This window comes from Castor canadensis, chromosome 17 (assembly GCF_047511655.1).
Source record: "Castor canadensis chromosome 17, mCasCan1.hap1v2, whole genome shotgun sequence".
NCBI classification, from domain to species: Eukaryota; Metazoa; Chordata; class Mammalia; order Rodentia; family Castoridae; genus Castor; species Castor canadensis.
In genome coordinates, this window is record NC_133402.1 from 51329007 (window position 1) to 51345963 (window position 16957).

Sequence of the window (16957 nt, forward strand, 5' to 3'; positions counted from 1 at the left end):
AGAGGTCTTTCACATCTTTTGTTAGGTTTACACCTAGGTATTTGATTTTTTTTGAGGCTATTGTAAATGGAATTGTTTTCATACATTCTTTTTCCGTTTGCTCATTGTTAGTGTATAGAAATGCTAATGATTTTTCTATGTTGATTTTATATCCTGCTGCCTTGCTATAGCTATTGATGATGTCTAGAAGCTTCTGAGTAGAGTTTTTTGGGTCTTTAAGGGATAGGATCATGTCGTCTGCAAATAGGGATATTTTGACAGTTTCTTTACCTATTTGTATTCCTTTTATTCCTTCTTCTTGCCTAATTGCTCTGTGCCAGCCCTTTTTGTGATGGCTATTTTCAAGATAGAGCCTTATGAACTATTTGCCTAGGCTGGCTTTGAACCATGATCCTCCTGATCTCTGCCTCCTGAGTAGCTAGGATTATAGGCATGAGCCACTGGCACCTGGTTACACTTTGCATTTAAAAAAAAAGTCAGACAGCGAGAAGTCCTGATGACCTTAATCCTGCTGGGTTAAACTCAGAATTCCGTTTGACCATCTCTCCAAGTTGGGTTACAAGGCCAGCTGGGAAGGGCTTAACTCAGCATTTCCCAAACTGTGGCCATATATCGGAACCTTAATGCCCAGGCCTCACACCAGCCCAAAATCTACACCAAAGTAGATTCTCTAGTTGGGTTGGTATTTTTTAATGCCTTAGGTGATGCAAATGTTCTATGAAGGCTGAGAATCAGTCTTTAACTCTTGTCAGCCCAGGTTTCAAATGCTTGTCACTGCTGAGAGATGCAAGGCTAGTCTTGCGGAATTCCTGTCAAGCTCCCCTGTAGACTTGACTTCTCACATCACTCACTGATGAGAAGGGGAGGAGAGACCTGTGCCTGGATCTTCAGAAGGGAGGTCCCTTGGAAGAGTGGCATCCAGTCAGAAAACAGGTACTCAGCTTGCATCACTGCCAGACTGAACCCTGAAACCTCCCTCACATCCAGTTGTTCTGGAGACCTGCCCCCAAAAATCCCCCCACAATACACAGAAGGGGCCTGGGGCTGGGGAAAGCATCTCCCAAGGCCCACAAAGACTCCTGGCCTCCTGCACACCTCCTGACTAGTCCTTCCACCCCCACATAGGGCCCAACCAACCAAAGACCTTGGGGAGGGTCTCAGGATTGAGGCTCAGAGATGAACACCTGAGGAAACAAGGGTGATGAGGGACCTTGGACATAGATGACAAAGCAGAGGTCATAAGACCTGATGAGAGGAGGCTGAGCTACAGAGGCAGAGAGACAAAAGGAGACCCAGTAGAGCAGAGGCCTGTCAGCACCCACTGAGGCAGATCCAGTAAGGGGTGGTAGTCTGGAGAGGAAGTGAAGTGGAGTTGGGGTGGGGGGAAAGGGGGTCTTCTGAGGATGGCAGGATTTAGAGACTGTGCCCCCAAACCTGTGACCTCCAGAGGTAGAGGGAGTCCTTCTGCCACCCCAGTCCTCTGCTTGTCTGCCCATCCCCAGCGACTCTTCCCCTTCCCCATGTCATGCCTGGTTCTTCCTGGAAGTGGCCAGCAGAGAGAAGGGAGCCTTGTTGCCCAGCCCTAGGGAAGGGAGGCCTTAGGCACAGCTGCTGTCCCCAACCCTGCTCTGGCCATCCCCAGGGACTGGCTCTGGCTGGCTGCCTCCTTCCCTATCCCTGTGAGACACAGAGCTTGCCCTGCTGTTGCTCAACTGAGGTGCCCTGTCCTCCTGGCTCCCTGCCAGAATGGGCTGTGGAATCCCGGCTTTGCTGCAGACAGACTCCCTGGGGCCTTGCTCTGAATGGAGATGCCTGGGCAGGGGCTGCAGGAAAATAAAACCAAGTTCTACCCCAACTAGGGAGGGGCCTGAAACAAGGCTGACTGAGGCGTGGGACATTGACCTGGGCCCTGGGGTATTTTTTGATGCAGGATTGGCCAGGTATGATAGTAGGAGCAGGGGCCTAGGATGGGTCCCTGGGGATAGGGCTGCTAGTCTTTCTGGGTGGAAGGCAGGAAAGCTAGGGGCTGAGCCTTCATCCATGGGTCTACTCTCTACAGGGCAAGCCTGTGGTCAGTAAGTATTTTTACTGGAGGGAGATCCAGTCTCCTTGGCTCTGCCAGCTCCCTAGGTCATGAAGATTTCGATGTCAAGCTCCAGCGGGCTGGCTCTGACCTCATAGCGGCCCCGGATCAGACCTCGGGTATGGCTGGCATGCCATCGCCAGTGAGACTGGATGATGCAGGCTGCTTGGCGAGCCTGAAGGAACCGCCTGCATGCCTGCCACATCCGAACCTGTGCCTGCACCTTCACCACTGCCCACTCCTGGCAGGTGTAGAGTCGGAGTGCCAGGCACCGTCTTTGCTCCAGCATCTTGGCCTGCATTGACCTCCACCAGCTGAGCCACTCTGCCAGCCCTACAATGTACTTCAATATTACTGATTTCCATCATTTTCTTTCCTTCTTCCCTTCCTGTTTGTCCCCCCAAATAGTCTCACATTTACATTCACGTTATATATACATGCATTTTAGAGCTAGATTCTGCATATGAGAGAAAACATGCAATATGTGCCTTTCTCAACCTGGCTTATTTCACTTAACATGATGATCTCCAGTTCCATCCATTTTCCTGCAAATAACATAATTTTATTCTTTATGACTAAATAATACTCCACCTAGGCTGATTCCATAGATATTCACTATTGTAAATAGTGCTGCTATAAACATAGGTGTGCAGGTGTCTCTATTGTATACTGACTTACATTCCTTTGCATATATGCCCAGTAGTGGTGTCCCAGATCATAGGCTAGGTCTATTTTTATTTTATAAGGGAACTACATACTGATTTCCATAGTGGCCACACTAATTTATATCCTCACCAACAGTGTATAAGCGTTCCTTTTCCCCTTGCATTCTTACAAACAGTTTTTTGTATTCTTGATGATAACCATTCTGACTGGGGTGAGATAAAATCTCATTATCCTTTTGATTTGTATTTCCTTTCTAGCCAGGGATGTTGAACATTTCTTCATGTGTTTATTGGCCATGGTACTTCTTCTTTTAAGAAATATCTGTTCAATTCATTTGCCCATTTATTAATTGGATTATTTGTTCTTTTGGAGTTTAGTTTCTTAGCTCTTTATATATTATGGTTATTAATTCCTTGTTGGATGAATAGCTGGAAAAGATTCTCTCCTATTCTGTAGGCTGTCTCTTTAGTTTAGTGACTCTTTCCTTTGCTGTGCAGAACTTTTTTATTTTGATGCAATTCCGTTTGTTAATCCTTGCTCTTATTTCCTGAGCAATTGGAGTCTTATTCAGTAAATTGTTGCATATCCCTATATCTTCCAGTGTTTCCCTATTTCAAAGTTTCAGGTATTACATTAGGGTTTTTGATCCATTTTCAATCAATTTCAGTACAGGGAGAGAGACAGGGATCCAACTTCAGTGCCCTACAAGTGCAGATCCAGCTTTCCCAACACCATTTATTGAAGAAACTGTCTTTTCTTCAGTGTATAGTTTTGGTAATTTGTCAAAATTCAGATGGCTGTGAATGTGGGGATTACCTCTGGGTCTACTGTTCCATTCTATTGCGTTGTATGTGTCTGTTTTTGTGCCAGTTCCATGCTGTTTTTCTGTAGTATACTTTGAAGTCAGGTGTTATGATACCTCTAGCATTGCTCTTTTTTGTTTAGGATTGCTTTGGCTATTCCAGGTCTTTTGTGCTTCCATATAAACTTTAAGATCAATTATTTCTATTTCTGTGGAGAATCTTATTGGAATTTTGATGAGGAGTGCATTGATCTGTAGATTGCTTTTTATAATATAGCCCTTTTCACAATATGATTCTGCCAATCCATGAATATGGGGGTCACTCCATCTTTTAGTGTCTTCTTAGATTTCTCTCTTCAATGCTTTGTAGTTTTCATTGTAGAGATCTTCCACCTCTGTAGTTAAATTTAGTCCTAGGTATTTAATTTTGGGTGCAATACCAAAGTTTGAACTCATGGGCTCACCCTTGCTAGGTCGGCACTCTTCTGCTTGAGCCACTCCATCAGCCCTTTTTTAGTGTTGGGTATTTTCGAGATAGGATCTTGCAAGTTATTTGTCTGGGCTGGCATAGATCCTCAATCCTTCAGATCTATGCCTTCTGAGTAGTTAGGATTACAAGCATGAGCCACTGGCACCCAGCAATTTCTAAGTATTTCATTTTTTGAGACTATTGTGTGAATAGGATAGTTTTCCTGATTTCTTTCTCAGCCTGTTCATTGATGGTATATAGAAAAGCTACTGCTTTTTATGTGTTGATTTTTTTATCCTGATACTTTACTAAAAGTGCTTATAAGACATGAAAGTTTTTTGGTAATATCTTTAAGGTCTTTTAAGTATAGGATCATATCATCAACAAAAAGGGATAATTTAACTTCTTCCTTTCCTATTTCTATTCCTTTTATTCATTTTTCTTGCCTTAAGCTCTGGAATTCCAGCACTATATTGAATGAGAGTGGGGGAAGTAGATAACCTGTCTTATTCCTGACTCTAAAGAAAATGATTTCAGATTTTCCCGATTTAGTATAATGTCGGTTATCATTTTTTCATATATAGCCTTTATTATGTCAAGGTATGTTCCTTATATTCCTAATTTATTCAGAGTTTTTATCATAAAGGGATGTTGAATATAGTCAAGGGCTCTTTTTTTTTGCATCTGTTGGGATGATCATGTCATTTTTTTGTCCTTGATTCTAATGCTGTGCTGTATTTCATTTATTGATTTGCTTATGTTGAAAAACCCTTGCATTCCTGAAATAAATCCACCTTAATTATGGTGTATTATCTTTTTAATGTGTTGCTTAATTCAATTTGAAAGTATTTTATTGAGAATTTTTGCATCTATATTTATGAAAGAAATTGGTATATAATATTCTTTTTTGTTGTTATGTTTTATCCATAGTAACACTGGCTTCATAAATTTTCCTTCCTTTCTTATTTTGTGGAACAGTTTGAGAAGCACTGGTGTTAATTCTTTAAAGCTCTGCTAAAATTTGTTAGTGAATCCATCTGGTCCTCAGCTCTTCTTTGCTGGGAGAGTCTTTATTTCTGCTTCTATGTTATTACTTCTTACAGATCTGTTTGAGTGGTTTATATTCTCTTGGTTCAATTTTGGTAAGTCATATGCATCTATAAATTTATCCATTTCATTTAGATTTTCCAGTTGGTTAGAATAAAAGTTTTTTAAGTATTCCCTTATGATCCTCTGAATTTCATTTGTATTTGTTATGCTATCTCCCTTTTAATTTCTACTTTCATTAATTTGGGTCTTATTCCTCCTTCTTTTGGTTAGTTTGGCTAAGGGATTCTCAATCTTGCTTATTTTTTCAAAGAACCAACTTTTTGTTTCATTGATTCTTTATATTGTTTTTTAAGTCTCCAATTTATTAATTGCTGCCCTAATCTTTATTATTTCTTTCTTCTACTAATTTAGGGTTTGGTTTGTTTTTGTTTTCTAAGAGTTTGAAGGGGCATTATTAGGTTCTTTGTTTGAGATCCCTGCTTTTTTTTAATGTAGATGATCATAGCTATAAACTTTCCTCTTAGCACTGCTTTTGCTGTATTCCAAAACTTCTGTTTTCATTTTCATTTGATTCTAGGGTTTTTTTTCCTCTAATTTCTTAAATGACCTATTGGTCATTCATCAGCATATTGTTCAGTCTCCATGTATTTGAATATTTTCTGTAATTTCTTTTGCCATTGGCTTCTAGTTTTGTTCCATTGTGGTCTGATAGAATATTGAGGGTTATTTCAATTTTTTTGTATTTTTTAGACATGTTTTATGTCCAAAAATGTGATTGATTTTGGAGAAAGTTTCATGGACTGTTGAGAAGAATATCTATTATGTAGCTGTTAAATGAAGTATCTGTGAATGTCTCTTAAGTCCACTTGGTCTATAGTGTCATTTGATTCTGAAGTTTGTTGATTTTTTTTGTCTGGATGACCTGGTGAGAGTGGAACATTGAAGTCACCCACTATTATTGTGTTGGGGGATTTCTTTGTGCTTCTATGTCTGATAGTATTTATTTGATGAAATTGGGTGTGTAAACATCTGGTAAGTTTGCAATTGTGATTGCTTCTGCAGCTAATCTTCTAAGTGAAGTAGGGAGCCAGACCCAGTATCTCAAGCACTGTAGGCAAATGCTTGACTACTGAGCCACACCCCCTGTCTGCTATAGACCAGGCATGAACCCTGGACTGGGATATAATGAAGTTTGCACAGCCTCTCCATGGTAGAAGTTTGCACAGCCTCTTCTACCATATTTTTTCCAGTACCTGGTGTCTTGACCTTTGTTCTCACATCTCCTTGAAGAATAAAACCTGCTGTGTCCACATACCAGCCCCCTGATGCAAAACTAGATAAAGTACCAGAACTGTTAGGAGACTCCCTGATGCCAGATTAATCAATACCTTAGATAAGGTGTCCTGTGTGCCTTGATGTTTCCAGAACTGATGTGTTGTAATTAAGCTTCATTAGTCTTAGGAAAATTAGCCCACCAAACCTCATTCCTTTCACCTTGCATCAAGAATTATTGAAGCTTGATTTTTATCTGAGTCTTTTCCTTGTACTGACCTATAAAATAAACTCTGGCTCAGGTAGGTGCTCACGTTTCCCATCAGGAACATGCAGCCCTCCCGTCCACAGCTTTTTTTTTTTAATGTCTGTATGTCTGTGTGTGTCTTATTTCTCATTCCCCACCACTCTTAGTCAGGTTCATGCACCATACCCATGCAGGTTGCAGGCACCTGTTCAGTAATGACAAAATACACCACAATCCAGACACTCCCTAATAGTGTCTAAACACTGTGAATACTTCAGCTGAAAGTGCACAGATTTAAAATTCCAACCAAAATCTTGCCTCATATGCATAAATCCTAATGTAGAAACACAAGTAATATTAAAAAGCAAGGCAACATGTCTTTTCCCAAAGTCAACAATTCCACAATAAAGGACTTAATGATAGTGAAGTGGATGAAATCTCAAACAATGAACTCAAAAGAATGATGGTAAGAATTTTCAACAAAATTAAAAAGGACTTATATAAGCACTTGAATGAACTCAAAGAGAATACAAATAAACAGCTGAATGAACTCAAAGAGACTGCAAGTAAAAAGCTGAGTGAAATAAGGAAGATAATTCAGGATATGAATAATACCCACACAAAAAAAATCAAGACAAAGACAAAAATAGTCAGCATTTTCTTTGTCACTCAACCAAGTAGCTGTTTTTTGTTTGTTTGTTTGTTTGTTTTTTGCTTGTTTCAGGTCTAAACTCATTAGATCAGTTTGGGTTGTCTGATTTAGAGATTTAGCAGTGCTAGGAATTGAACCCAGGGCCTTGCTCATGCCAGGCAAACACTCTACCACTGAGCTACATCCCCAGTCTTGGTTTTTTGAGACAGGATCTCTCTCTGTAGCCCAGACTGGCCTTATACTTGTGATTCTCCAGCTTTCACCTCTTGAGTACTGGGATTACAGGCCTGTGCCATCACACCCAGCTTCTTCCATGCTTTATACTATACACATTGTGATTTAAGTTTTCAATTAAAATAATTTATTTTAAATTTTAAAATGAATGTTTTCTTGTAAAAATTCATACATTTCAACCCAAAATTTCCCTTGTCAGTCAGTGTTTTATCTTCTGCATTATTATTGGTCCCAGCTTGGAGGGTATTCTGGACACTTACAGATAGCACACACACACACACACACACACACACACACACACACACACACACATAAGATATATATACATATATATATATTGCATATTCTGTACATTTCATGTAAGTGGAATTATACACTAGGCAACCTTTTGTGACTGGCTTCTTTCACCTAGCATAATGTTTTCAATTTTCATTCTAAGAATTGGTCATATGGTATTTTGTGTTTAATTTTTTCGTGGTACTGGAGGCTGAACTCTGAGCCTTATGCTTCTTAGACAGATGCTCTACCACTTGAGCCATGCCCCCAGCCATTTTTGTTTTATTTTTCAGATAGAGTCTCACATTTATGCCCAGGCAGGCCTGGACCACAATCATCCTATTCATGCTTCCCACATAGCTGGAAAGAAAGGCATACACCACCATTTCTAGCTATTGGTTGAGATGGGGTTTGCTAACTTTTTTCCTGGGTTGGCCCTTTACTGCGAGCCTCCCAATCTCTGCCTCCTGAATAGCTGTGATTATAAATGTGAGCTGCTCTGCCCAGCTTTGTGTTTAACTTTGTTCTGTTTTTATTTTCTTTGTGTGTTTAACTTTTTGAGGAAACCCAAAACTGTTTTTCACACAGCTGAATCATTTTACATTCCCATTAATCTCTGCACTCTCACCAACACTTGTTATTTTCTTTTTGTTAAAAAAAAATTATAGTTATCCTAGTGAGTGTGAAGTGGTATCTTACTGTGATAATGGTTTTCATGCCCCCAGGAGTAATGATACTGATCTTTGCATGTGCTTGTTGGTCATCTGTTTATTTTCTTTAGAGAAATGTCTATTTAAATCCTTTCTCATTTTTTAATTGGTTGTGGCCATGTGCTGTTTATTAATAGGATACATGCTCTGAGAATGTTCTGCTAGGCAATTTCATTATTGTGTAAACATCACAGGATGTACTAAGAAGGCTCTGACATCACTGGGCAATATAATCTTATGGGACCATTGCTGCTTATGTGGCCTATCCTGGAAATGATGCTATGTAGTGCATGACTGTATTTGGCTTTTTGCTACTGTTGTATGGTAAGAGTTCTTTATATATTTGGGGCACCAGATCCTTATCAGACATATGACTTGAAAATATTTTCTCCCATTCTATAGATAGCCTTTTCATTTTCTTCATAATGTTATTTGTTGCACAATTTAAAAAAATTTTGATGAAGTCCAATTTATCTAGTTTTTCTTTGTTATTTGCACTTTGGTGTTATAGCTAAGGATCCATTGCCAAATCCAAGATCATTAAGATTTACTTGCGTGTTTTTTTCTAAGAGTTTTACAGCTTTATTCATCATATTTAAATCTTCAATTGATTTTGTTAACATTTGTAAATGTTGTGAGGTAAGAATGCAGCCATTCATTTGCATGTGGTTATCCAGTTGTTCTTAGATTTTTAAAAATGCTTCACCCTTAGAACATTGTTGAAAATCAATTCAATGTAGATTTATGAATTTATTTTTAGCTATCAATTCTGTTCTATTGATCTATATATCTATACTTATGCCAGTACCACACTGTCTCAATTATTGTAGCTTTGTAGTAAGTTTTAAAATTGAGAAATATGAGTCCCCCATTTTTTTCAAGATTGTTTTGGCTATTCTGGTGGCTTGCAATTCTATATGAACCTTAAAATTAACTTGTCAAGTTCTGCAAGAAAAAAAAAGCAGTGGGAATTTTGATAAAGCATTGCATTGGATTTGTAGATCAATTGGAGAGTATTATGTTCCCTAACCTGTGAACGTGGATGTCTTTCCATTTATTTAGAAGTTTAAAACATTTCTTTCAATAATGTTTTGTAGTTTTCTGTGTACAAGTATTGCACCTGTTTGGTTAAATTTATTCCTAAGAATTTTATTCCTTTTGATGCTATTATAAATAGAATTGCTTTCTTAATTTTATTTTTAAATTGTTTATTGCTGGTGTATAGAAATATGAGTGATTTTTGCAGGTTGATCTTGTTTTTTGCAACTTTGTTGAATTAGTTTATTGCCTATAAATCTTTTAGTGGATTCTTTCAGGTTTTCCATATGTAAGGTCATGTCATCTGCAAATAGAGCTAGTTTAAATATCTGTTCAAATTTAGATGTCTGTCAGCTCTCTTTCTTGCTTAATTCTCTGGCTAGGAATTCCAGTACAATACTGAATAGCAGTGTCAAAAGCAGACATCCCTGTCTTGTTCTCAATCTTAGCAAAAAAGTTTTCAATCTCTCACCATTAAGTATGATGTTAGTTGTGGATTTTTCATAGATACATTTTATCAGGTTGAGGATGTCCCCTTCTATTCTTAGTCTGCTTAATGTTTTTGTCATGAAAGGGCACTGGATTTTGTTAGTTTTCCTGCATCAACTGAGATAGCCAAGTAATTCTCCCCTTTATTCTATTAAATGTGGTGTATTACATTGATTTTCTTATGTTGAACCTCCTTTGCATTGCTGGGATAACTCGCATTCAGTCATGGTGTATAATCCTTTTATGTGCGATTGGAGTTGATGTGCTAGTATTTTGTTAAGGAGTTTTGAGTCTATATTCATAAGGGGTATCAGTCTTCATTTTCTTGTAGTGTCTTTGGCTTTGGTAGCAGGGTAATATTGGCCTCAAAGAATGGGTTAGAAAATGTTCCTTATTTTTCTATTTTGAGAAAAAATTTTAGAGAGATTGGTGTGTATTTTTGAATGTTTAATAAAATATACCAGTAAAGCAGGCTGGTCTGGGTTTTTTTAAAATCATTTTTACATTTTTCTCACATGTGTATACATAGTTTGGGCCACCTCCCACCTCCCCCACTTCCGGGAAGAAACTGTTCCACCCTTCTATCTGATTTTGTTGAAGAGAAAAACATAATCAATAATAAGAAAGACATAGCATTTTTGCTAGTTTGAGATAAAGATAGCTATATAAAAGATTTCTAATGTTGCTTCCATGTACATGTGTCTTGCAACCCACACTGGTTTATCTTTACCAGACCTCTTCACTACTTCCTGGTCCCCTTCCCATAGTGGCCTCTGCCAGTTTAAGATTACTATATTCACTCCTCTACAGTGAGCACATCATTCACATTCAAAATTTAAGTTTCCTTCCCTCTCCCTATTCCTCCTATGTGCACTCTCCCCTTAGCATGTGACCCATGTCCAATAATATTACTGCATTTGTTTAAGTATATAATTTGCATGTGAGGGAGAACATGCTGTTTGTGGCCTTCTGAGCCTGGCTAACTTCTCTTAAGATGATGTTCTCCAGTTCCATCCATTTACTTGTGAATGATAAAATTTCATTTTTCTTTGTGGCTGAATAAAATTCCATTGTGTATAAATACCACATTTTCTTAATCCATTCATTGGTAGTGGCTCATCTTGGCTGTTTCCATAGCTTGGCTATTGTGAATATTGCTGCAATAAACATGGGTGTGCAGGTGCTTTTGTAATAACTTGAGTCACATTCTTTCCGGTATACCCCTAGGAGTGGTATTGCTGGATCATATGGCAGATCTATGTTTAGTTTTTTAAGAAGCCTCCATATTGTCTTCCAAAGTGGTTGTACTAGCTTACATTCCCACCAGAAGTGTATGAGGGTTCCTTTCTCCACATCCTCACCAACATTTATTGTTGGTGGTGTTCTGATGACAGCTATTCTAACAGGAGTGAGGTGGAACCTTAATGTAGTTTGGATTTGCATTTCCTTTATGGCCAGGGACGGTGAGCATTTTTTCACATGTTTTTTGGCCATTTGGACTTATTCCTTTGAAAACGTTCTGTTTAGTTCAGTTGCCCACTTCTTTATTCGTTCATTGATTTTGGGGGAGTTTAATTTTTGAGCTCCCTGTATATTCTGGTTATCAGTCCTTTGATGTATGGCTAGCAAATATTTTCTCCCACTCTGTAGTTGGTCACTTCAATTTAGAGATCATATCCTTTGTTGTGCAGAAGATTTTAATTTCATGTAGTCCCATTTGTCCATCTTTTCTCTTAGTTGCTGGGCTACTGGAGTTCTACTGAGGAAGTCCTTGCCTATACCTATTGCTTCCAGAGTATTCCCTGCTCTTTCCTGTATTAACTGCAAGGTTTTGGGTCTGATATTAAGGTCGTTAATCAACTTTGAGTTGATACTAGTATAGGGTGATAGGCATGGACCTAGTTTCAGTTTTCTGCAAGCAGACAACCACCTTTCCCAGCAACATTTGTTGAGGAGACTGTCTTTTCTCCATCATATTTTTTGGTGCCTTTGTCAAAAATAAGGTAGGCATAGCTGTGTGGATTCATATCTGATCCTCTATCCTGTTCCACTGGTCTTCATACCTGTTTTTGTGCCACTACCATGCTGTTTTTATTGCTATGACTCTGTAGTATAGTTTCAAGTTAGGTATTGTGATATCTCCAGCGTTGGTCTTTTTGTTCAGTATTGCCTTGGCTGTTTGCAGTCTTTTGTGTTTCCAAATGAACTTCAGGGTAGATTTTTCAATCTCTGTGATGAATGTCATTGAGATTTTGGTTGGAATTGCATTGAACACGTAGATTGCTTTTGGTAGTCTAGCCATTTTTATTATGCTTATTCTGCCAATCCATGAGCATGGGAGACCTTTCCACCTTCTGTAGTCAGTGGTTTGTGTTCTCCTTGTAGAGGTCATTTACATCCTTTGTTAAGTTTATTCCTAGCCATTTGATTTTTTTTGAGGCTGTTGTAAATGGAATTGTTTTTCTATATTCTTTCTCAATTTGTTCATTGTTGGTGTATAGAAAGGCTTCTGATTTTTGTAAGTTAATTTTATATATTGCTACATTGTTGAAGCTGTTTATGATGTCTAGGGGTTTTTGGGTGGAGTTTTTTGGGTCTTTGATATAAGATCATATCATCTGCAAATAGGGATACTTTGACTAGTTCTTTACCTATTTGTATTCCTTTTATTTCTTTTTCTTGCCTTATTGCTCTGGCTAAGAATTCAAAAAAATATGTTGACTAGGAATGGGGAGAACGGGCATCCTTGTCTCATTCCTGATTTTAGAGGAAATGGTTTCAGTTTTTCCCCCATTGAGTATGATGTTAGCTATAGGTTTGTCATAAAGCTTTTATTATGAAATGTGTTGAATCTTATTAAAGGCTTTTCCTGCATCTATTGAGATGATAAAATGTTTTTGTCTTTGCTTCTATTAATGTTCTGTATTACATTTATTGATTTGCTTATGTTGAACCATCCCTGCATCCTTGTGATGAAGCCGTCTTGATCATGGAGATTCAGTTTGCCATTATTTTGTGGAGGATTTTTGCATCAATATTTATTAAGGAGATTGGCCTGTAGTTCTCCTTTTTGAATATGTCCTTGTCTGGTTTTGGGATGAGTGTAATCCTGGCTTCATAGAATGAGTTAAGCAGTATTCCTTCCCTTTCTATTTCATGGAAAAGTTTAAGGAGTGTTGGTGTTAGTTCTTTGAAGGTCTGGTTGAATTCAGCAGAGAATCCATCAGGTTCTGGACTTTTCTTTTTTGGGAGCATATTGCTGCTTTAATTTCAGTGTATGTTATACATCTGTTTAGGTGGTTAATATCCTCTTGGTTCAGTGTTGAATGGTCATAAGTATCTAGAAATTTGTTCATTTCTTCAAGACTTTCAATTTATTGGAATATAGGTTCTCAAAGTAGTCTCTGATGATTCCCTTGGTTTTTGTTTGTTATCTCTCCTGTTTTCTTTCTGATTTTACTAATTTGGGTCTTTTCCTTCTTCATTTTAGTCAGGTTTGCTGGGGGCTTGTCAATCTTGTTTATTTTTTTCAAAGAACCAGCTTATTATTTTGCTGATGCTTAGAATGTTTTTTTTTTAATCTCTATTTCTTTAATTTTGGCCCTTATTTTCATTATTTCTCTCCTTCTGCTTGTTTTGGGTTTTGTTTGTTCTTGTTTTTCTAGGAGTTTGAGATGTATCATTAGGTCATTGATTTGAGATCTTTCTGTCCTTTTAATATATGCACTCATGGCTATAAACTTTCCTCTTAGGACTGCCTTTTCTGTGTACCATAGGTTCTGGTAGGTCATGTTATCATTTTCATTAACTTCCAGGAAACTTTTGATTTCCTTTCTTATTTCTTCTATGATCCACTGATCCCTGAGCAATATGTTATTTAGCCTCCATATTTGCTGAGGCTTGCTTTGTGCCTTAAGACATGATCTATTTTGGAGAAAGTTCCATGGGCTGCTGAGAAGAATGTATATTGTGGTGTTGTTGGATGAAATATTTTGTAGACATCAGTTAGGTCTATTTGATCTATGGTGTCATTTAGTTCTAGGATTTCTTTGTTGATTTTTTGTTTGGATGACCTACCTATTGGTGATAGATGGGGTACTAAAGTCTCTCACTACCACTGTGTTGGAGTTTATGTGTGCTTTTAAGTCCTTTAGTGTATGTTTAATGAAATTGGGTGAAGTGACATTGGGTGCATATAGGTTGATAATTGTGATCCTTTTGATGTATTGCCCTTTTATTAGTATGAAGTGTCCTTCTTTTGATGGGGAAGTAAAGTCCATTGACAGTCAGTGTTAACATTGATAGGTATGTGGTGATTCCTGCCATTTAGTTGTTTGTGTTGTTTAAGGATTTGATTGTGTGCAGCAGAATCAATGCTACTCTCTAATTCCTTGTCTTTTCTTCTCCTGTGGTTTGATACTTCCCATTCTCTCATGGTTTTGTTTGCTTTCATCTTCTCTGTGAAGAATTCTTTGCAGAATCTTCTGTAGTGGTGGCTTGGTGGTCATTTACTGTTTTAGCTTTTGTTTATCATGGAGGATTTTTATTGCTCCATCAATTTTGAATGATAGTTTTGCTGGTTAGAGTATCCTCTGGTTGAAATTATTTTCATTCGGTACCTGAAATACCTCACTCTATACCCTTCTTGCTTTTAAGGTTCCTTTGAGAAATCTGCTATTATTTTGATGGGTTTACATTGATACATTACTTGTTTTTTCTCTGTACAGCCTTCAATATTCTTCCTCTGTTCTCTGTGCTTATTGTTTTAATGATAGTATGTCATGGGGCCAAGTTTGTTTGGTGTCCTGGAGGCTTCCTGTGCCTAAATGGACAAAACTTTCTTGAGATTTGGGAAATTTTCTGTTATTATTTTATTGAATATATTATGTATCCCTTTGCCTTGCATCTCCCCTCCTTCTTTAATGCTTCTGATTCTCAGGTTTGGTCTTTTGATGGAGTTGCTAAGTTCTTGCATATTCTTTTCACAGCTCTTCAGTTGTTTAACAAAAATTTCTTCTGTTTTTTTCTTTAATTTCTAGTTTATCTTTGAGCTCTGAGATTCTGTCTTCCACTTGTTCTAGTCTGCTGGAGTGGCCTTCCACTGTTTTTTGTTTGACTAAAGGGATTTTTTATTTCTAGGATTTCTGTTTGATTCTTTTTTCTGAGGTTTTCCATATCTTTGTTCAACTCCTCTTTTATATTTTGTGTTGTCATTTTTAATTCATATATCTTTTTTTATAGTGCCCTTTGTTTCACTTTGGTGTTTGTTAAAGTCCTCTCTGAGTTCATTTGTTTGTTTCTGTGTCTTCTCTGTCTTCCCGTCATTGCCCTTGGTGTTGTTATTGTCCCTGTACTGTGTGCAATTAAGTATTTTCTGGCTTGTAATAATAGCACTAGTAATATTTAGAATGGAAGGGTGAGAGGGGATGGAAAGCAAAGAAGTTAAAGGAAAAGGGAAAAACAAATAATCAAGTAGAAAAAAAAACAAAGAAACAAACAAGAAAAGTTTCAAAGATATAAACAGGGAGAGAAAGTGTACTAATCAACCATAAGCCGAAAAGGCATTAGAGGGACAGAAATAGGATTGAAAATAAAAAATAAAAAGAATAAAGATAAGAATAAAAATAAAAAATAAGTAAATGAAGGAAATATATATATAAAATAAAATAAAATAAAACAAAATAAAAAAATTTTAAAAAACCCTCCAAGTTCAAATGCAATGAAGTTTCAGTCTTATTAGGGTGTTCATCCTTCAGCCTCCAATCCTGGAGATGGTGCCTCAGATGTTGTTCTGTAGTTGTCTCATCAAAGGCAAAACATAAAGTAGAACAAAACCGCACAAACACACACAAAAAACCCCACAAATTGTTCTAAGTTCAAATGCAATACAGTTTCAGTAAGTTTTTCAACATGCCGGTGTAGTTCGGTTGTTTTCTCATCAAAGGTAGGGAGAGAGGAAAAAAAAAGAGTCTGGAGACAGTTCTGAGAATGGTATCTGCAGCTGTGGCTTGCCTGCCCGCTGCTGTCTGCCTGCTGTTGCTGGAGGCTTTATTTATGCAGATCTCTGGGGTGAGCTTAGCACTCACCTGGCCCCACAGACTTTGTTTACTCAGAGTTCTCTTGTGTGGGAGTTGCTGCTACAAGCTTTCCCCTTTGCAAGCACTGGGAAAGGTGACACTGCACCCACTTTCTCAGGCCTGTGTGTTTATTTACAGTTCACTTGGGAGGTGGGTCTTCTCCCCTCTCCTGTGGAGTTTTCCTCCCTCCACCACTCTCACAAGCTTTCCTGCTCCTGGTTGCTGGGCATGCGCCGCCTCTCCCGCCCTCTCCAGCCAGGCCCAGCTTGTTTATTTACAGTTCTGGGAGGGATTCCCCTCCCCCGCTCTTTGGCGCTCAGGGCACCCCACCCTCTTTGCTACGTGTCTTTATTGTTCTTATTGCTTATTACTCAGTTTCCCTTTTTTCCCTGGGTGGGTGTCAGTCTGTCCAGGGGGCTATGCTGATCTGGCCCAGGGTTGTTTGTGGAAGTACTGCGTACTGCTTAGCTCACCTGGTCCGCGTCTTCCCAAGCCGTCTGGGTGCGGGTGTCTGGCAGCCCAGGAGGCCTCCTGGTTTCTCTGTTTAACGTGAAGTGGAGATGCTCTGCGCAGGCTGGAGGTGTGGAGGAGTCAAAGTTTTGCCTTTTCTCAGTGGCCTTGCCTGCAAGGTGTGTCTCCAGTGTCTCTCAAGATTTCACTTTAGGAAGCATGCTTTCTGCTTTCTCCCTCTAGCTGCCATCTTGGAATCCTCATTGCCATCAGAGCCCCACAAGAGTCCTGAGCTCTGAACTGCGGCTCCCACTCGCTGGCTTGCTCCGATCTTCTGCACCACCCACCGCCACCTCACCCTCTGCACTGCAGCCCTTCTGGGTCGTCTCATGTTCTTTATTTTTGGTTTCTTGAATTTCTTGAGTGCATCTTGTACGTTCTG

The 16957-nt window shown here is 38.6% G+C and overlaps 1 protein-coding gene across 1 annotated transcript in view; it reads right to left on the reverse strand.

The window, feature by feature from the left end:
* Positions 1-2126: 2126 nt before the first annotated feature.
* Iqcf6 (IQ motif containing F6) overlaps positions 2127-16957 on the reverse strand; it is a 63248-nt gene continuing 48417 nt past the window's right edge. Inside the window, exon 2 of the mRNA XM_074059290.1 lies at positions 2127-2426. Coding sequence (XP_073915391.1) covers positions 2127-2426 — 300 coding nt within the window. The remainder of the gene's footprint in view (positions 2427-16957) is intronic.